General features: G+C 39.5%; 1 protein-coding gene across 2 annotated transcripts; it reads left to right on the forward strand.

Annotated features, from left to right (window-relative positions):
* Nucleotides 1-12069: 12069 nt before the first annotated feature.
* On the forward strand, nucleotides 12070-21912 carry RAB9B (RAB9B, member RAS oncogene family). Of its 2 annotated transcripts, XM_036932795.2 has the most exons (4): nucleotides 12070-12334; nucleotides 16715-16735; nucleotides 17184-17281; nucleotides 18418-21912. In XM_036932795.2, exon 4 carries the CDS (start codon nucleotides 18460-18462, stop codon nucleotides 19063-19065), a length of 606 nt encoding a protein of 201 aa, XP_036788690.1. In that variant the 5' UTR covers nucleotides 12070-12334; nucleotides 16715-16735; nucleotides 17184-17281; nucleotides 18418-18459; the 3' UTR covers nucleotides 19066-21912. The 2 variants fall into 2 exon arrangements, with proteins under 2 accessions (XP_036788690.1, XP_036788689.1); XM_036932794.2 differs by lacking the exon at nucleotides 16715-16735.
* The last annotated feature ends 600 nt before the right edge of the window (nucleotides 21913-22512 follow it).

Here is a 22512-nt window from a genome sequence, read left to right on the forward strand (position 1 = left end):
CCTATAAAGGGAAACCCATCAGGTTAACATCAGATTTCTCAACAGAAACCCTACAGGCCAGAAGAGAATGGCATGATATATTTAATACAATGAAACAGAAGGGCCTTGAACCAAGGATACTGTATCCAGCACGACTATCATTCAAATATGATGGTGGGATTAAACAATTCCCAGACAAACAAAAGCTGAGGGAATTTGCTTTCCACAAACCACCTCTACAGAACATCTTACAGGGACTGCTCTAGATGGGAGCACTCCTAGAAAGAGCACAGCACAAAACACCCAACATATGAAGAATCGAGGAGGAGGAACAAGAAGGGAGAGAAGAAAAGAATCTCCAGACAGTGTATATAACAGCGAGCTAAGTTAGGCAGTAAGATACTAAAGAGGCTAACCTTGAACCTTTGGTAACCACGAATTTAAAGCCTGCAATGGCAATAAGTACATATATTTCAATAGTCACCCTAAATGTTAATGGGTTGAATGCACCAATCAAAAGACACAGAGTAATAGAATGGATAAAAAAGCAAGACCCATCTATATGCTGCTTACAAGAAACTCACCTCAAACCCAAACACATGTACAGACTAAAAGTCATGGGATGGAAAAACATATTTCAAGCAAACAACAGTGAGAAGAAAGCAGGGGTTGCAGTACTAATATCAGACAAAATAGACTTCAAAACAAAGAAAGTAACAAGAGATAAAGAAGGACACTACATAATGATAAAGGGCTCAGTCAAACAAGAGCATATAACCATTCTAAATATATATGCACCCAACACAGGAGCACCAGCATATGTGAAACAAATACTAACAGAACTAAAGGGGGATATAGACTGCAATGCATTCATTCTAGGAGACTTCAACACACCACTCACCCCAAAGGATAAATCCACTGGGCAGAAAATAAGTAAGGACACGGAAGCACTGAACAACACAGTAGAGCAGATGGACCTAATAGATATCTATAGAACTCTACATCCAAAAGCAGCGGAATATACATTCTTCTCAAGTGCACATGGAACATTCTCCAGAATAGACCACATACTAGGCCACAAAAAGAGCCTCAGAAAATTCCAAAAGATTGAAATCCTACCAACCAACTTTTCAGACCACAAAGGCATAAAACTAGAAATAAACTGTACAAAGAAAGCAAAGAGGCTCACAAACACATGGAGGCTTAACAACACGCTCCTAAATAATCAATGGATCAATGACCAAATCAAAATGGAGATCCAGTAATATATGGAAACAAATGACAACAACAACACTAAGCCCCAACTTCTGTGGGACACAGCAAAAGCAGTCTTAAGAGGAAAGTATATAGCAATCCAAACATATTTTAAAAAGGAAGAGCAATCCCAAATGAATGGTCTAATGTCACAATTATCGAAATTGGAAAAAGAAGAACAGATGAGGCCTAAGGTCAGCAGAAGGAGGGACATAATAAAGATCAGAGAAGAAATAAATAAAATTGAGAAGAATAAAACAATAGCAAAAATCAATGAAACCAAGAGCTGGTTCTTTGAGAAAATAAACAAAATAGATAAGCCTCTAGCCAGACTTATTAAGAAGAAAAGAGAGTCAACACAAATCAACAGTATCAGAAACGAGACAGGAAAAATCACGACAGACCCCACGGAAATGCAAAGAATTATTGGAGAATACTATGAAAACCTATATGCTAACAAGCTGGGAAACCTAGGAGAAATGGACAACTTCCTAGAAAAATACAACCTTCCAAGATTGACCCACGAAGAGACAGAAAATCTAAACAGACCAGTTACCAGCAACGAAATTGAAGCGGTAATCAAAAAACTACCAAAGAACAAAACCGCCGGGCCAGATGGATTTACCTCGGAACTTTATCAGACATACAGGGAAGACATAATACCCATTCTCCTTAAAGTTTTCCAAGAAATAGAGGAGGAGGGGATACTCCCAAACTCATTCTATGAAGCTAACATCACCCTAATACCAAAACCACGCAAAGACCCAACCAAAAAAGAAAACTACAGACCAATATCCCTGATGAACATAGATGCAAAAATACTCAAAAAAATATTAGCAAACAGAATTCAAAAATACATCAAAAGGATCATACACCATGACCAAGTGGGATTCATCCCAGGGATGCAAGGATGGTACAACATTCGAAAGTCCATCAACATCATCCACCACATCAACAAAAAGAAAGACAAAAACCACATGATCATCTCCATAGATGCTGAAAAAGCATTTGACAAAGTTCAACATCCATTCATGATAAAAACTCTCAGCAAAATGGGAATAGAGGGCAAGTACCTCAACATAATAAAGTCCATCTATGATAAACCGACAGCCAACATTATATTGAACAGCGAGAAGCTGAAAGCATTTCCTCTGAGATCGGGAACTAGACAGGGATGCCCACTCTCTCCACTGTTATTTAACATAGTACTGGAGGTCCTAGCCACGGCAATCAGACAAAATAAAGAAATACAAGGAATCCAGATTGGTAAAGAAGAAGTTAAACTGTCACTATTTGCAGATGACATGATACGGTACATAAAAAACCCTAAAGACTCCACCCCAAAACTACTAGAACTGATATCGGAATACAGCAAAGTTGCAGGATAGAAAATCAACACACAGAAATCTGTGGCTTTCCTATATACTGACAATGAACCAACAGAAAGAGAAATCAGGAAAACAACTCCATTCACAATTGCATCAAAAAAAATAAAATACCTAGGAATAAACCTAACCAAAGAATTGAAAGACTTATACTCTGAAAACTACAAGTCACTCCTAAGAGAAATTAAAGGGGACACTAACAGATGGAAACACATCCCATGCTCGTGGCTAGGAAGAATTAATATCGTCAAAATGGCCATCCTGCCCAAAGCAATATACAGATTTGATGCAATCCCTATGAAACTACCAGCAACATTCTTCAATGAACTGGAACAAATAATTCAAAAATTCATATGGAAACACCAAAGACCCCAAATAGCCAAAGCAATCCTGAGAAAGAAGAATAAAGTAGGGGGGATCTCACTCCCCAACTTCAAGCTCTACTATAAAGCCATAGTAATCAAGACAATTTGGTACTGGCACAAGAGCAGAGCCACAGACCAATGGAACAGACTAGGGAATCCAGACATTAACCCAGACATATATGGTCAATTAATATTTGATAAAGGAGCCATGGACATACAATGGCGAAATGACAGTCCCTTCAACAGGTGGTGCTGGCAAAACTGGACAGCTACATGTAGGAGAATGAAACTGGACCATTGTCTCACCCCATATACAAAAGTAAACTCAAAATGGATCAAAGACCTGAATGTAAGCCATGAAACCATTAAACTCTAGGAAGAAAACATAGCCAAAAACCTCTTAGACATAAACATGAGTGACTTCTTCTTGAACATATCTCCCCGGGCAAGGAAAACAACAGCAAAAATGAGTAAGTGGGACTATATTAAGCTGAAAAGCTTCTGTACAGCAAAAGACACCATCAATAGAACAAAAAGGAACCCTACAGTATGGGAGAATATATTTGAAAATGACACATCCGATAAAGGCTTGACATCCAGAATATATAAAGAGCGCACACGCCTCAACAAACAAAAAACAAATAACCCAATTAAAAAATGGGCAGAGGAACTGAACAGACAGTTCTCCAAAAAAGAAATACAGATGGCCAACAGACACATGAAAAGATGCTCCACATCACTAATTATCAGAGAAATGCAAATTAAAACTACAATGAGGTATCACCTCACACCAGTAAGGATGGCTGCCATCCAAAAGACAAACAACAACAAATGTTGGCGAGGCTGTGGAGAAAGGGGAACCCTCCTACACTGCTGGTGGGAATGTAAACTTGTTCAACCATTGTGGAAAGCAGTATGGAGGTACATCAAAATGCTCAAAACAGACCTACCATTTGACCCAGGAATTGCACTCCTAGAATTTACCCTAAGAACGCAGCAATCAAGTTTGAGAAAGACAGATGCACCCCTATGTTTATCGCAGCACTATTTACAATAGCCAAGAATTGGAAGCAACCTAAATGTCCATCAATAGATGAATGGATAAAGAAGATGTGGTACATATACACAATGGAATACTACTCAGCCATAAGAAAAGGGCAAATCCAATCATTTGCAGCAACATGGATGGAGCTGGAGGGTATTATGCTCAGTGAAACAAGCCAAGCGGAGAAAGAGAAATACCAAATGATTTCACTTATCTGTGGAATATAAGAACAAAGGAAAAACTGAAGGAACAAAACAGCACCAGAATCACAGAACTCAAGAATGGACTAACAGGTACCAAAGGGAAAGGGACTGGGGAGGATGAGTGGGTAGGGAGGGATAAGGGAGGGGGAGAAGTAGGGGGGTATTAAGATTAACATACATAGGGGGGTAGGAGAAAAGGGAGGGCTGTACAACACAGAGAACGCAAGTAGTGATTCTACAACATTTTGCTAAGCTGATGGACAGTGACTGTAAAGGGGTTTATAGGGGAAACCTGGTATAGGGGAGAGCCTAGTAAACATAATATTCATCATGTAAGTGTAGATTAGTGATACCAAAAACAAAGCAGAACAAAACAAAACAAAAAAAAGGGCAGTTCCTGTGTGGTGACCTCCAATGAGTTCTACACAAGGGTATAAAGGGCATATAAAAGTGTAGGCAAAGGGTCTGTTTGCGTCTATACAGAAGATCAAAGCCTAATTGGGCTACCCCGAAAATGAACTAAGATACGATATGAAAGAGAACTTCCAACATCAGCACTCTCTGGAAGACTCATGTCAGAAGATGATCATCAAAAAACCCCACCAAAGATCCACGCACTGCTACAGCTGTAGATGCACTCATCCCACCAGTTCCTGGACTTGCCATGGGAATGAGGAAGGAGATATCTAAGCTGGCCTGTGCATACAGTAAAACAACAAATTTGACTGGATCTATACTGTTGGAACTCAACCAAGAATTAGGAGAAGTGCAAATTGTAGCGCTCCAAAATCTTACAACTACAGACTATTTACTGTTAAAAGAACATAAGGGATGTGAACATTCCCCAGGAATGGGTTGTTTTAATTTGTCTGATTTCTCTCAGACTGTTCAAGTTCAGTTGGACAATATCCACCATATCATAGATAAGTTTTCACAAATGCCTAAGGTGCCTAACTGGTTATCTTGGTTTCACTGGAGATGGCTGGTAATTACAGGTATGCTTTGGTTATGTAACTATACTCCTATTATGTTAATGTGTGTGCGCTATTTAAGTAGTAGCTTAAAACCTATACATGCTGAAGTTACTCTACAAGAAGATATGTCAAAGAAATAATCAATCTTCCCATGTTTTCTTCCGCCTGCTACTTCTATAGCTTTTCTTCTTCCTTCCTAATTACAACCCTTAAATAGAATTCATGCCTCATATCAAATTTACCGAGTATCATAATTCTTCCAAGGGGTAAAGATACCTCAAGACAAATGCTGGGCATAGAAGCCACAGGGCATAAATATGCAAAGAAATAAAGAGCTAACCATTTCAAACAATAAGTACCAACTTTACATTTCCCTGTAAGGCCCCGGAAGATGACTGGTTAGCCAGAGATGGGTAAGATTCCTCAAGGGAGGAACAACCTAAGACAGGCACAGTCACAGGGGGGTCATCAGGTTAGAAATTGGAGATCAACAGAGGTGAGGCTTAGAACCTCACCCCCCCTGTTCTGAGAGAAATCTTCTGCATCCGTGGATGTTTTATTGCCCTTGTCTAGCTTGGATTAACACATAGTCTACAGGCACACACCTGATCATCTACATTTGCTCTCTTACAACACTAAACTATGTTTTCTACCTTTATCTTGTATCTACCTACCACTTCAGCATTTTATTAAAAATAATAATAATAAAGAGAGAAATGTGGTATCCACATATAAATCAAGTATAAAAATCAAACGAGTATTCATATTTGAACTGACTGTTTATAGTTCATAATGCATGAGCAAAACCGAAAGTTTCTGTAATGACTGCCCTTGTACTGTTCACCATGTAACTTATTCACTATGTAAGAATTTGTTCTCCATGTAAGAACTTGTTTGTTATGCCTCAGAAGATTGGAGACTGACGAAAATTAGGCTTGGGGTGGATTAATGATTGTGCATTGTGCATTGACTCCCCTATACAGAGTTTTATTGTCGTTAACAACCATTTGATCAATAAATAGAGAGATGCTTTCACAAAAATAAATAAATAAATAAATAAATAAATAAGGACAGACTTCCAATGGTAAAATAAATAAGTAACCGGGATGTAATGTATAGCGTAAGGAATATAGTCAAGATATTGTAACAGCTTGGTAGGGTGATAGCTGGAACCTAGAATTATGTATATAAATGTTTTATCACTGTGTTGCACACTTGAAACTAATGTAATGTAATACTGTGCGTCAACTACCCTTCAATAAAAAATAAGTATTTAAAAAAAAATTCACAAAACTGAAGTAAAAAATACATTTAAATATTTAAAAATTTAAATAATAAAAAAAAAAGCGCAAGACCCATCTATATGCTGCTTACAAGAGAGGCACCTGAAACCGAAAGACATACACAGACTAAAAGCCAAGGGATGGAAAAAGATATTTCATGCAAACAACAGGGAGAAAAAAGCAGGTGTTGCAATACTAGTATCAGACAAAACAAACTTCAAAACAAATAAAATAACAAGAGATAAAGAAGGATATTACATAATGAAAAAGGGGTCAGTCCAACAAGAGGATATAACCGTTATAAATATATATGCACCCAATACAGGAGCACCAACATATCTGAAACAAATACTAACAGAACTAAAGGAGGAAATAGAATGTAATGCATTCATTTTGGGGGACTTCAACACACTACTCACTCCAAAGGACAGATCCACCAGACAGAAAATAAGTAAGGACACAGAGGCACTGAACAACACACTAGAACAAATGGACCTAACAGACATCTACAGAACTCTACACTCAAAAGCAGCAGGATACACATTCTTCTCAAGTGCACATGGAACATTTTCCAGAATAGACCACATACTAGGCCACAAAAAGACCCTAAGTAAATTGAAAAAGATTGAAATTCTACCAACCAACTTTTCAGACCACAAAGGTATAAAACTAGAAATAAATTGTACAAAGAAAGCAAAAAGCCTCACAAACACATGGAGGCTTAACAACATGCTCCTACATAGCGAATGGATCAATGACCAAATTAAAACAGAGATCAAGCAATATATGGAGACTAATGACAACAACAACACAAAGCCCCAACTTCTGTGGGACGCAGTGAAAGCAGTTCTAAGAGGAAAGTATACAGCAATCCAGGCATATCTAAAGAAGGAAGAAAAATCCCAAACGAATAGTCTAAAGTGACAATTATTGAAATTGGAAAAAGAAGAACAAATGAGGCTTAAAGTCAGCGAAGGAGGGACATAATAAAGATCAGAGAAGAAATAAATAAAATTGAGGAGAATAAAGCAACAAAAAAATCAATGAAACCAAGAGTTGGTTCTTTGAGAAAATAAACAGAATAGTTAAGCCCCTAGCCAGACTTATAAAGAGAAAAAGAGAATCAGTACATATCAACAGAATCAGAAAGGAGAAAGGAAAAATCATGACAGATCCCACAGAAATACAAAGAATTATCAGAGAATACTATGAAAATCTATCTATACACAAAGAAGCTGGAAAACCTAGAAGAAATGGACAACTTCCTAGCAAAATACAACCTTCCAAGACTGACCCAGAAAGAAACAGCAAGTCTGAACAGACCAATTACCAGCAACGAAATTGAAGTGGTAATCAAAAAATTACCCAAGAGCAAACCCCTGGGCCAGATGGATTTACTGCAGAATTTTATCAGACAAACAGAGAAGATATAATACCCATTCTCCTTAAAGTTTTCCAAAAAATAGAACAGGAGGGAATACTCCCAAACTCATTCTATGAAGCCAGCATCACCCTAATACCAAAATCAGGCAAAGACACCACCAAAAAAGAAAATTACAGACAAATATCCCTGATGAACATAGATGAAAAAATACTCAACAAAATATTAGCAAACCAAATTGAAAAATACAGCAAGAGGATCATACCCCATGACCAAGTGGGATTCATCCCACGGATGCAAGGATGGTACAACATTTGAAAATCCATCAACATCATCCACCATATCAACAAAAAGAAGAACAAAAACCACATGACCATTTCAATAGATGCTGAAAAAGCATTCAACAAAATTCAACATCCTTTCATGGTAAAAACTCTCAAAAAAATGGCTATAGAGGGCAAGTACCTCAACATAATAAAGGCCATATATGATAAACCCACAGCCAACATCATACTTAACAGCAAGAGTCTGAAAGCTTTTCCTCTAAGATCGGGAACAAGACAGGGATGACCACTCTCCCCACTGTTATTCAACATAGTACTGGAGGTCCTAGCCACAGCAATTAGACAAAACAAAGAAATACAAGGAATTCAGATTGGTAAAGAAGAAGTCAAACTGTCACTATTTGCAGATGACATGATATTGTACATAAAAAACCCTAAAGACTCCACTCCAAAACTACTAGGACTAATATCAGAATTCAGCAAGGTTATAGGATACAAAATTAATACACAGAAATCTGAGGCTTTCCTATACACTAACAATGAACTAACAGAAAGAGAAATCAGGAAAACAATTCCTTTCACAACTGCATCAAAAAGAATAAAATACCTAGGAATAAACCTAACCAAGGAAGTGAAAGACCTATACCCTGAAAACTGTAAGTCACTCTTAAGAGAAATTAAAGAGGACACTAACAAATGGAAACTCATTCCATGATCTTGGCTAGGAAGAATTAATATTGTCAAAATGGCCATCCTGTCCAAAGCAATCTGCAGATTCAATGCAATCCCTATCAAATTACTAACAGCATTCTTCAAAAAACCGGAACAAATAGTTCAAAAATTCATATGGAACCACCCAAGACCCTGAATAGCCAAAGCAATCCTGAGAAGGAAGAATAAAGTGGGGGGTGGGATCTTGCTCCTCAACTTCAAGCTCTACTACAAAGCCACAGTAATCAAGACAATTTGGTACTGGCAAAAGAACAGACCCACAGACCAGTGGAACAGAATAGAGACTCCAGACATTAACCCAAACATATATGGTCAATTAATATACGATAAAGGAGCCATGGACATACAATGGGGAAATGACAGCCTCTTCAACAGCTGGTGTTGGCAAAACTGGACAGCTGCATGTGGGAGAATGAAACTGGACCATTGTCTAACCCCATACACAAAAGTGAATTCGAAATGGATCAGGGACATGAATGCAACCCATGAAACCATAAAACTCTTAGAAAAAATCATAGGCAAAAATCTCTTAGACATAAACATGAGCAACTTCTTCATGAACATATCTCCCCAGGCAAGAGAAACAAAAGCAAAAATGAACAAGTGGGACTATATCAAGCTGAAAAGCTTCTGTCCAGCAAAGGACACCACCAACAGAACAAAAAGGCATCCTACAGTGTGGGAGAATATATTCATAAATGACAGATCCGATAAAGGGTTGACATCCAAAATGTATAAAGGGCTCATGCACCTCAACAAACAAAGGGCAAATAATTCTTTAAAAAATGGGCGGAGGAGCTGAACAGACACTTCTTTAAAGAAGAAATTCAGATGGCCAACAGGCACATGAAAAGATGCTCCACATCGCTAGTCATCGGAGAAATGCAAATTAAAACCACAATGAGATATCACCTCACACCAGTAAGGGTCCCCATCATCCAAAAGACAAACAACAACAAATGTTGGCGAGGTTGTGGAGAAAGGGGAACCATCCTACACTGCTGGTGGGAGTGTAAATTAGTTTAACCATTGTGGAAAGCAGTATGGAGGTTCCTCAAAAAGCTCAAAATAGAAGTACCATTTAACCCAGGAATTCCACTTCTAGGAATTTACCCTAAGAATGCAGCAACCCAATTTGAAAAAGAGAGATGCACCCCTATGTTTATTGCAGCACTATTTACAATAGCCAAGAAATGGAAGCAACCTCAGTGTCCATCAGCAGATGAATGGATAAAGAAGAGTGTGGTACATATACACAATGGAATACTATTCAGCCATAAGAAGAAAACAAATTCTACCATTTTCAACAGCATGGATGGAGCTAGAGGGTATTATGCTCAGTGAAATAAGCCAAGCAGAGAAAGGCAAGTACCAAAGGATTTCACTCATATGTGGTGTATAACAACAAAGAAAAAAACTGAAGGAACAAAACAGCAGCAGACTAACAGAACTCAAGAATGGACTAACAGTTACCAAAGGGAAAGGGACTGTGGAGGATGGGTGGGAAGAGAGGGATAAGTGGGGGGGGAGAAGAAAAGGGGCATTACCATTAGCATGTATAATGTGGGGGGAGGTACGGGGAGGGCTGTGCAACACAGAGAAGACAAGTAGTGATTCTACAGCATCTTACTATGCTGATGGACAGTGACTGTAATGGGCTTTGTGGGGGGACTTGGTGAAGGGGGGTGTCTAGTAAACATAATGTTCCCCATGTAATTGTAGATTAAGGATACCAAAATAAAATTGAAAAAGAAAAGAACTTCATTGGTTGCTCCATACTCTTGTCTGCTGGCTTATTTGTCACCTCTGAGACACGATCCTGGGAAAAACAGCTTTCTCAGCCGGTAACAGTAGTACATGTATGTAGTTTATAAATACACATACATATATTGGGGTACATGCTTAAATGTTTTCTTTAATTAAAAATAAGAATGGATGAGTAAAAAATTGTTTTAGAGGACTGTGTGCATCTTTTCCCCATCAGAAGAGTGTTTTAATGTCTTTGTTGGGGCGGGTGTTGGGAGTGGTTTAAGTAGGAGTGCAACATATTCAGATAGGTCCATTCATTTTATTTCAAAATAGCAATAATTGTTGATGATATAATATTCAGTCATATTCCACAAATATATTCTAAGTATGTCCTATGTAGCAAGCATTGTCCTAGGCTCTGGGGATATGATGGTGAATCTAAACAATCACTGTCCTTGACTTTATAGTGCAATATGGCTTAGTGGAAGAAGGCAGTTGTTGATCAGATAATAATACATTTATCTCATCCTAAATAGATCATAATATCATAAACAGACATATATTATGAAGGAAAAGTACAGCAGGCTACAGGAGGCTACAAGAGAATAAATCAAGGCACTTTCTCTATTCTGGGGTTATTCAGAAAGGTTGCTCTGATGAAGTGACATTTAAACTGGAGCCTGTGGGATTGAATGGTTGACTTGAGAGAGAAAAGTGGCCTAGATGGAGGGAGGGCATGTGTGAGGGCCCTGGTGAGTGAAAAACAGTGCCACACAGGCACAGATTCTCACGCATTGAGGAAGGTTCAGAGATGGATCTGCCTGACAGAGTTGGAATGCGGGCTAATTGATTCCAGGAGCTCCATTGTTCGTTGATTTCAGGGGGAAAAAATCACGACTAGTTGGAGGTACCACAGGGTCCCAAGAGACAACAACAAAGGACCAGCTGGATGGTACCTTGCATTCTACCCCAGCAACATTAGTGGAACCCTCAGATAACGCCCTCTATACTGTCCTCTAGAACGGTAAAGAGCAGTGTGCCTTCTGTGCCTGAGCTACAGCTGTGAAGCTTTTCTTTTGGATTCCCATGAGTATTTTCTGAGCAGTAGCCAGCTAGAGGGTCAAGTAATGTGTTGTGATTACTTATTTCCCTGAGTGATTTGAAACAAGAGGATATTTGTGCCATCCTCTTAGCAGAAATAGAGGGTTTGGAGGTAAGGTAAATGAGGCAGGTAGAAATGGGGCCGGTGCCCCAGGTTGCAGAAGAGCTCAGTGGGAGGGCAGTATTTGACAGTCCGTGGCCGCTGTGCCTATTAATGGGCGAGAGAAGGGAAGGAGAACAAGCGAGGCCAGGGTTGGACACTGAGCACGAAAGAAGAGTGAGAGAGCCAGGTAGCGCTCTGAGCGCACGAGGGTCGGAGGCGGCTCACTGGGTCTCCAGCATCAAGAAAGGGGCCCGAGGAGGCGGCGCGGGCCCCGCCCCCTCCCCTGGCGGGCGCGGGCGCGAGACGCTGCGCGGCGGCAGTGGCGGGCGCGAGCGGCAGCTGTCAGGCCACCGAGGTCCAGGCTGCACTTGCTGCCCCACTGAGGTTGAGGAGGCAGCAGGAGCGGTGACTGTGTAGCCGAGGAGCCGGACTGGCAGCACGCAGAACTGACCTGCCTGGCACCCGCGGCCCTCTCCAGTCTCTTCCATTGTAGTGGGTAAGGTGCCGGCGCGTGGGCAGGGAGAGGGGCTAACGCCCTGCCGACGCAGGAGGCCGGGAGGTGGGGGACCTGCGGGCAGAGAGAGAAAGGGAGGGCTGGGTGACCTCCAGGAGAGCTTGCCCTTTGGGAATGAGGCCTAGGCGCCACAGGGGTTAGAGCTGGGGAGTAGGTGACGGTGGAGTGGGAGCGTTGCTGAGTAATCCAGAGCCGCTGCCAAAGCCCGGCAGTTAGACGCCCGGCTCCGTGGGGAGCGGGTGTGGCTCAGTGCGCATGCGCCACAGCCGCTCTTTCTAAAACCTGGGGATGAGGTGAGAAGACCTGGGGCCAAGGTGTTGAACTATGAGTGACATCTCAGTTTTAGAATCCCCAACGCTAACAGTGCCCCTGTATCAAAGAGATGACAGCATTCCCGGTCTCCTAAGGAAGCTTCTTTTCCCTGTACCCTGCTCACCCAAACCTTATCTACTTATATGCCTTCAGGCAGTTTATGTGGGAAGAAGTGGCCTGAAAACAGTGCCAAATTGCCATCTAGTGTGTCTTCGGGACCAAAGCCACAAAGCTGTCGTTGTGAGGATTGAACGGTTAAAGGTGAAATTCCACGTTGCACCCTTCTAGTTGCATATAGGATGTAAATATGGACATAAATGTGAGAATAACATTTCAGTGGCATGACAGCTGTGGCATTTGGCGCTGATAACTTGTAACAAGCGGATTGCTTCTTAGCTCTACAAAATGAATCCAGTGCGTCAGAGGGCTTCCCGCTATGGAACCCGAAACCCACCCCCACAGCCCCCCTCCCCCCCCCACAAGCATCAGGTCGTAGTGGAAACAACCTATACCATTTAAGACAGAGGGTCTCAAAGATCCAATCGTTTCTTACTTGTATTGATTTTCACATGGATTAAGGAAATCCCCGCCCAGTTCTCCAGTGCAGTATTGCCAAATATTATGCCAGGAATCTACGGTGAGCTGAGAGGCCTCAGTGTTGTCACCACTGGATGGGCTTTCCCTGTAGCTTCAGCCATGGGTCCTCCCCTGCGCAGATTGCCGCCAGGGCCACTCTCAACAACTGCCTAACCCTCCCCTGCTGCTCTTGCCTCACCCCAACCCCACAGTACACATCCCCTCAAGACTTGTTCCTGAACAATCTGAACTATGGATTTGAGCGTCATTCCACCCATGGCAACCGAACTGACGTTGCCAGTTCGCTTTTCTAGCTCTCTTCTCTCCTTCACACTAGTATGTACTATTTTCAAAGGTTCAACCTTTTTCTCATCATTGTACATCCTCCTCCCTCACCTCCAGCCCTACCTCCAAACATCCGCAACTAAATACAGTAATTTAATAAGACTGTGTGGGTGCAGGCACAGCAGATTCAGAAGATTTCAAGTGTGTTGAAAAACAAAGCTAGGGAGTAAAAGTTACGTGAATTCCTAATTCACCTTACTGTTGAGACTTAGACCCCAAATGGGGGAAAGAAGTGAATAAACTATCCTTGGATTAATGCTTGTTAATCTGTTTGGAGGTAGGAAAGGTGAATGTCATGTCTAGGATATTTGAGATTGGCTAAAACCAGATCTTTCTCTGAATAGGACCAAAATCAGAATAAACATTTTAGTCCAGATCTTAACCTGATATGGGACCCTTAACGGATGCCTAAGGGATTTGACTGGCCTATTAATGTATTTAGGATTATCAAAGAATTCCTTTGCCTAGTTAATGCTATCTGCTTTTAGGGTTTGACTTAAATTGGGCATATTCCTGGGAGAGGGAAAATAATTACCTGATTTGCTTATATACTCTGCTAGTTCTTTTTAATTTGGGTATGTACTGAAGGATATCACACTCACTGTCAGATGGTGATGGTGGGGATGCCAGCACCCACTGAAAACATGATATGGAGATAATTATTCTGCTCTTGTTTTTGGTGGGAATGGAGAGATTTATATATTTATTTTTTAAATGTGAGGGAAGAGGGAGGGACACTGGAGCATTTCCACTGACTATCAACAGGTGGAATTCACGTTAAGTCTCATCTAGAAAGTGATCCATGAAAGTACATAACTTCTGCTCTTTTGGTCACCTTATACATAATAATATTTGCACACCTTACATAACTGTGCATCTCTTTTCTTTGGCATTATTTCAGAGGCATTAGTTCAGACACCTACCTAAACAGTTAATTCATAAGCAAACATTTGTTGATTATCCATATGCAGGACCCTGGTGCTGCGAGCAGGGGCTTCAAAGACATATACAAACAAGGGCCTTATTATCCAGGAATTTAAAACTTAATTCTGTAGTGAAGATGTACTTGGGGAAAAAAAGATTTTGTTAACAAAATAAAGCAGTGTAATGATACCATTTCAACTGTAAACCATGAGATCTGAAGCTTATATGTTAATCTGTAAACTTGAGGGTAAGACCTTGTATTAAAAATGTATGCATTTCCAACAGTGTCTACACCCAGTGGGTGCTCAGTGATGAAGCTGTGCTAAGTAGATTAGGTAGGGAGAAACCAGAAAGGTGGAGAGAGAAGAGCCAGGAAGCTTTCACAATAGACTAGATGCAAGGAGATGTGGGCCCAAATGAGAATGGTAACAGAGCACTGGAAAAGAATATTCTAAGGAAAAATGAGCAGGATTTGGTGACTGAAGGCAAGAAGACAAGTGTAAACTATATTCATTTCTACCTCCAGCAAACAAGTGGGAGGTGGAGATAATAGAAAAGGGTGGAGGGTCACCTTAGTAAGGACACAGCACACAGTAGGTACTCAAATGTTTTCCCAAGCATTGGTAGCTAGATTGAACCAAGACCCTTAAGGTCCCTCCAATGCCGAGGAGATTCTGTGGTGTATGCAGATGCTCAAAATTGTTGAGGAACAAGGCATTCTCAGATATGGAAGAAAGAGAAAAGGAAGAATTGTTATCCTCCCACTGGAAGGCCCTTTCTGAGAAGGGTTAATGCCAAGTTGCAAAGTCCCCACAAGTAAATGATAGGAGGTCAGGGAGCAAGAGAAACAAAAATCTCAAACTAAAAATGTCAATAAATGCTTTCCAATCTTTGCAAACTTCCTAAGTTACTCATTTTCCCCCAAATCCTGTAAGTTATATAGGGAGGTATACTCAGCTCTGTTTTTATATAGGAAGATACTGAAACACAGAACGTTTACATAACTTGCCCATGTCGATAAAATAAATGAATGGTGTAGTAGCGATGCAGACTTGTCTCCTGACTGCTGCCAGCCCAGTGCACTTGACACTAAAACACATCACTTTTCCTTCCTTTTCTCTGGGATGGAGCCTATGTACTCAGAAGTTCTGTGCACATGTGACCACATAGGGAATGGACAAACAACTGCAGCTTTATCTTTGACAGTGATTAATACTTCATCAGGGTTCCTAGAGCTGAACATTTGGTTCCCATATTCACTCAGTCCTTGAGCCATCATTTGACTTTACCCACAGCTGGGAAAGTAGAGTTAGTGAGTTGTTTAATGATGTGAACACCTGTTTGCTAGGAATTCAAGGAAGCTCATTCGGCATGGGACCTTAATACTATCAGTATTGTGCCCAAATTTGTACTTCCTTCCTGTTACTTTTTTAAGTGAGAGTCCAAGAGTCCTGCTCTGTAAAATTATCCTGCAGACCAGTATAAAAAATAAAGAAGTGTGCTAACACTTGTTTCATCTCCATTTAAAGAAATGTTTGTTACATGAGCTTGTTCCAAGGACAGCAACTTGAAAGCAGGAAAAAAAAGGGGGGGGGGGACAAAACCCAGGAATTTTAGGAAACTTGAGAATTTTTTAGAATAGATATGGACCAAGAAGGAGGATAAAGCCTATCAATTTAGAAGACATTTTAAAATTCATAATTACTGATTTAGATCTCTAATGAATACCTTATATGCCTTTTCTATATTTGAAAAAAATAACATGGGGTTATTAAGCAGTAAAGAATTCTTAAAAGCTTCTTTATTCCTCAGTAAGAAAGCACACTCAACAAATCTAGGAATTGTTTTTCTTTTTTTTAATTAAAGTATCATTGATATACAATCTTATGAAGGTTTCGCATGAACACCATTGTGGTTTCAACATTCACCCATATTATCAAATCCTCACCCCCTGCCCATTGTAGTCATTATCAGCATAGTAAGATGCTAAAGATTGACCAGTACTCTTGATGCTACTTAAATAAGATTCTTGACATACTAAGTGTAATGTTAAATGAAGTTGTGTTTGAATTTAATAAATCCAGCTAAATACCAAAATCTGTATTCAAGACAGATAATCAAAATTATTAGCCAAGAGAATACATTGTAAACACGAAATCCCCAACCATATCTTTTTCTTCTTTGATCTTGTGGAATCAATTACAGAGGCAACCTGGAGGCAGATTGGTGAGTGAAATACCAAGATTTCTTGGAGATGGGAACATTGGTGGTATAAAGGAAAGTTTCGTGTCTAACTTAGCATTTCAACATATCTTAGACTCCTCTGTGCTTTCCCTTTCCTGAATATCATCCACTGTGAATAAAATGCACTTTCTTTGATTTGCTTTTACTTTGAATGGAGAGTTCAATGGAAAGACAATATAAAACTTTAAAAATTATATAAAACATGTTCAAGTAAGGATAGGCTACAGTCCTTGCAATAAAATTATTTTGTCCATGTTATGCATTTGTAGCATTTTGAACTCTTAGATATATTTATGAAAAGCATCCTCTATAAGTAAGTTAAGGTTGGTCTGTTTATTTTTTCCTGGCTTGAGTATTCATTATATCTATAGCCTTAACTTTATTTTATTATAGATTTTTTAAAAATAATGTTTCCCAAACTGTTTTTTAGATCCCCCAGAAGAAAGACTAAAGCAACAGCAAGAAAAATTAAAAGACTAAAACTGACAAAGACCCAACTAGATAGGTTTATATTCTACACTCAACCAGGTAGGTATATATTTTACATTTTGTCACTTGATCTTTTAAAAAATGAATATTTAGAAAAATATATAGTTAGTACACATGCACACCAGCATAATTTTAAGGACTAGTGAGGCTTTTCTTAATTACATTTCAAACGTGTATGCCTTCAGAAGCTCTTTTGCATGTGCTCTTTTGATTAGTAATTAGTTTTCATCTCTTTGAGTCTCTTGAATAATAACACCCAATTAATGCGTCGTTGTGTTCCCACAATGGACCTAGTGTGAAAGTACGTAACAGAATCTAGCAGTTGTTCAGTAAACATTTGATCTTTTTGTTTTGAGATGCATTCTAGATAGTCCATATATAATGTTGTGAAGGTAAAGAGAAGGACACTGGATAATTATTAGCATTTTAGCATTTATGGTATGTTTTCACAGGTGCATTATGGAATTAGAACCTAAATCCTAAAATTAATAAGCTATTCAAGATTTTCTTCCTGAATGATAGCTGTTATAATGGTACCATCAACAGTCAATTAAGTGCCATTATTCCATGAAGAAAATATTATGGAAGATCCTTTGCTTGTGAGGGTATCTCTATCAGTGCAAATATAATAGGGCAAGTGGCCACAGAAATGTGGCCTTTTTCTCTCTTCCAAGTTCTGGAGTCATCGAATTCTAGCCCAAACCTCTACTGACAGAATCAAGATTCCAGCTGATGCAGCTTTCTCTCCTCAGTAATTCTTGGGTCCATCATGAACTGACTTCAAACCCCAAATCAATCTCATAATATTTACCTTTTGTTTGGAACTGTCCAAACAGGTAGCTAATATGGTTACACATTTGAATGGCATTCCTCTTCTAGGCTCTCTTGCCTACAGTAGGGTCAGAACTGAATCAGATTACAGCACCATCTGCTAGTCCGTTTACCCATGGCATTCAGCCATTTTCCTGGCACAGGCAAGCACCCTCAGGAAAACAATACCTTTTCTCCCCCTTGTGCAAAAAGAGTTTTATTCCTTCTGCTGTTCTATATCAGTTAATGAGCATGAATCAAGAGAAGTTAAATAGAAGACCTAGAAATTCAGAGAAATTTACTATGAAGTTGATTTCATTTTCAGATTTAACTGTTTTCCCTCCTACTTTTTCTTTTATTTTCAGGTTCTCTTGGTTATAAACTCCTCTCTATCTGGTGCTGCAACAATGAGTGGGAAATCCTTGCTCTTAAAAGTCATTCTCTTGGGTGATGGTGGAGTTGGGAAAAGTTCGCTTATGAACCGTTATGTAACCAATAAATTTGACTCCCAGGCTTTTCACACCATAGGGGTAGAGTTCTTAAATCGGGATCTGGAGGTAGATGGACGTTTTGTAACTCTCCAGATCTGGGACACTGCAGGGCAGGAACGCTTCAAGAGCCTTAGGACACCCTTCTACAGGGGAGCAGACTGCTGCCTCTTGACCTTCAGCGTGGATGATCGGCAGAGCTTCGAGAACCTTGGCAACTGGCAGAAAGAATTCATCTACTATGCAGATGTGAAAGACCCTGAGCACTTCCCATTTGTAGTTCTGGGTAACAAGGTAGACAAAGAGGATAGGCAAGTGACTACTGAGGAGGCACAAGCCTGGTGCATGGAGAATGGGGACTACCCTTACCTAGAAACAAGTGCCAAAGATGATACAAATGTGACAGTGGCCTTTGAAGAAGCTGTCAGACAGGTGTTGGCTGTAGAGGAACAGCTGGAGCATTGCATGTTGGGTCACACTATTGACTTGAACAGTGGCTCCAAAGCAGGATCTTCATGCTGTTAAAGTAGGAAGCCTTTTTAAAGTGTGCCCCAAATTGGCCAGTCATAGTGTAAGAATAACTGTGCCCCTCTAATAAGAGTGCAAACACGCACAAAAAGGATGAGAGTTAAGGTTGTGCTTGTTAATCAGAGCCCTTCAAATTGAAGTTGTAGAGCAATTTTTAAAAAAGCTTTATGAAGCCAAGTGTATTTTGCGTGATTTCTTGCTATTTCCTTCTTGTGTGTATCAGGACATTTCAGAAAGCTTTAGTCCTGAGAGATTTAGATATTTTTCAAATCACAGTTTAAACTTAGAACCCAGCCGCATGAAGGAGATAAAGAGCTAAAGCTATCCCTTAAAGCATTCCATTAATCAAGTAAGAAATGTCAGCATCAACTCTTGCCAAGCAGTTTCCAACACTTCTGCCAAAGGAAAAAAAATAAGACTCTGAGCTATATTACAATGAAGAATAATAATGCAAAAAGATGTCCTAAGCTTGAATTAGGAAGAGGTTGTAATAATTAGGAATGAAAAATATAATGATGTACCCTGCCTTGTTTAAGTCCTTATATGTGGTTTGTTCCTATCTGAGCTTTTCCGAAAATACCATCTCAATAAGAGATGCACTGATGACACTGGGAATTGATTTTTCTCCTTGTGTTTGAAGTACCTTGTGAATTGATTATGCTTAAGTATATGCCAACCATCCTTGCAAATAAGTGAGTGGTCTGCTTTTACTTCAGAAGTCTACTTTTGCTGCATAGGGATGTTGCTTGTCTGACAACCTCTTACCAATTCAGAAATGCTGCTTAGTATACGGCTTTGGATGCAGTGCTCTCTGCTCCCAACTTGGATGGTCCTTTGATCCACCATGCTCTGCTCTCAGAGAAGGCTTCTGAAAACATTAGGGGATAACAGGCTTTTCTCACAAGGTTCCTTTACTCCCATATTTACTGTAGGAGAAGGAACTGATTTCTTGTATATTGTAACTGTATGTTCAGCTGGGAAAACTAGGATATTGAAGGTAACAAGAGAGAAGACTCTAACCCAGTGTTAGAATGGATTTCTCATAATTAGAGCTGTCCAACAGTGGAATAGACTGCCTTAATAGTGAACTCCCCTTTAGTGAAAGTATTCAAGAAGATGCTGGATGACCATCTGCTAAAATGCCATAAAAAGAATTTCTGTACTGCCTAGATATTTGGTTGAAGCTCCCTTCCAACTCTAAGTTCTATGAATTTGTAAGCTACAAAGTGTATTTCAGTGCTATGCTAGAGTTAAGAGATGTATCTTAAGGCAACAGCTGAGACTATGGAGAGGGACTTTTAAAATTCTTAAACTATTCTGTTATCAGCATTTAATAGCAATTATATGGCTCTTTCTTTTGCTTTTGTGCCATGGTAGGAAAAACTCTTGAGCTCTGAGGAGTCATTATGTGTCCTGATAAAAGCACCCTAAAGATATCGTATTAAAATGTTAAAAATGGTTTGTCAAATTTTGATTACTGTGACTGCCAGCTATATATTATATTATGAATATGCAGTCTAGTTTCTGTTGGTTGATGTTTGTTCTGCATTGCTTTTAATCCATACTTTTAAAACATCTAAGATCAAAATAGTGACCCAAGGTCATAAGGGACAGTTAGAAACGAACCCAAAGAGACCTAGGCCAGGGAGGAAGTGGGAGCTTTCACAGGAATATACCCTAGAACTCGCCATTGTAGCCACATATGGAATCAGCCTTACATGTGGGACCTTATGTGCTTTAAGAGCTCTAGGACTTTTTGGCCACATAGACAAGTGGAAGATGATATTTTAATGCAGTCATACTCAATATTTCCAATTTAAATATAGTTCTGACCCCATTGTCCAACTAACTTTGATGTCAGAAGTCAAAGCCAGAACGGGAACCCCATAGCTCTTAGGCATTGGTCCCTATTTTGCCTATGCCTATAGCCAGCCACATGGTTTCCAAGTTCTATGATAATTTTGCTATAATCATATTAAGGTAAAAATCCGTATGTCGAGGCTGTTAAATGCTAATTGTTTTTAAGTGCATGAGATCTGGGGCCTTCTCTTTCTACTTGCACTCTTCTTACAATAGTTTCTATTTGTAGATCTCAGGCCTTCATAAAGACCTCTGTCCACTCACAGAAGTACATCAGAATGGCATGTGGTCATTTAAGTAAAAAAATTATGTGGGTATCACATTCATAGGCCTCCTGTCCATCCAAAACAAGTATTAATTTTATTGGCAGGTCAACTGAAGCCCCTTTCGTCTTAGCCATACCAATTTTTTTTTTTTGCAAAATCACTACACAATATCTTAATGAAACCACTTCACATTAAGTGACAAAAACAGTGGCACTTTGGTGAGTAACACTCAGCGGGGTGCTGACATTAGTTTGAGTAAGATTAAAAAACACTAAAGGCTGAAATATGTGAGTACCAAGAACTGTGCTTAGAACCAAGAATATGGGCTTAGAAATTGTGTACCCTAGAATTTTTAGTGCAATATTTTCATTAGGTTTATTATTTTTTTAATGAACATTAGATTTTTTTGAGTGGGATACTTCTAATTGGAACTATACTGGTTTCCAATGATCCAATAAACCATCATACAGAGTATTTATTTGGTTTATTTTCATGTATTGGACTAACATTCAGGGGGTCTCAGAGTCTGTGTGTCTTCAATGGGTTGATGAATTTCAGGTTAATTTGTGCCTGCCTCAGCCATGTCTAATTTACCGTGAGGTATTCCACAATCCTCTCGTTGCAGGTGCTGCTAAAAACTCAAAACTGCATATCTTATATTTTATCTCAACTGTAAAAATTCATCTGTGTTAAAGTAAATAAAAAGTGCACTTTGAATAACCAGTGTACAATGTTGTGCTTCTCTCTTTTTCTCTTTTGAGCAACTGGTGGGCATGACAGACAGTACTTATCAATCAAGTCACTCTTTCAGTCTGCCCTGCATGTGTCCTCTGGATCATTTTTCATATAGCACTTCAGGAAGCCACTACCTAGTGGTCAGACAGATGCTGTTCTACTGACTGGGAAACATAAGATTAAGGTGGGTAGGTTCCTTTTACTTTATGCCACTTTTTAATGCATGAAGAGTATTGGGACTGCAAATTAAATCTTGACTCTCCACTCTATTTCATCATTATAATTTAAAACAAATGCTAAGCCATCATAAAATATAAACAGAATACACATATTCCCTTTATTTTCTTGACTGGTATATTGTCTGTATCTTAGGAGAACATGAAAATAACAAACCAGAAAATAAAAAATAGTTTTGTTAAATATTCTATTCTCTTGCTTCTCACATATTACACTTGAAAGATACTTGCATTAGCATCACGTGGTTTGAATATACATAGGGTGGCTTTTAAATTACAGACACAGGTCTCTCCATAGCACATATTTCATTACACTGGTTCCATCCTTCACAGATTTAGCCCACTTC

The sequence above is a fragment of the Manis pentadactyla genome, chromosome X (assembly GCF_030020395.1).
Source record: "Manis pentadactyla isolate mManPen7 chromosome X, mManPen7.hap1, whole genome shotgun sequence".
Taxonomy (NCBI): domain Eukaryota; kingdom Metazoa; phylum Chordata; class Mammalia; order Pholidota; family Manidae; genus Manis; species Manis pentadactyla.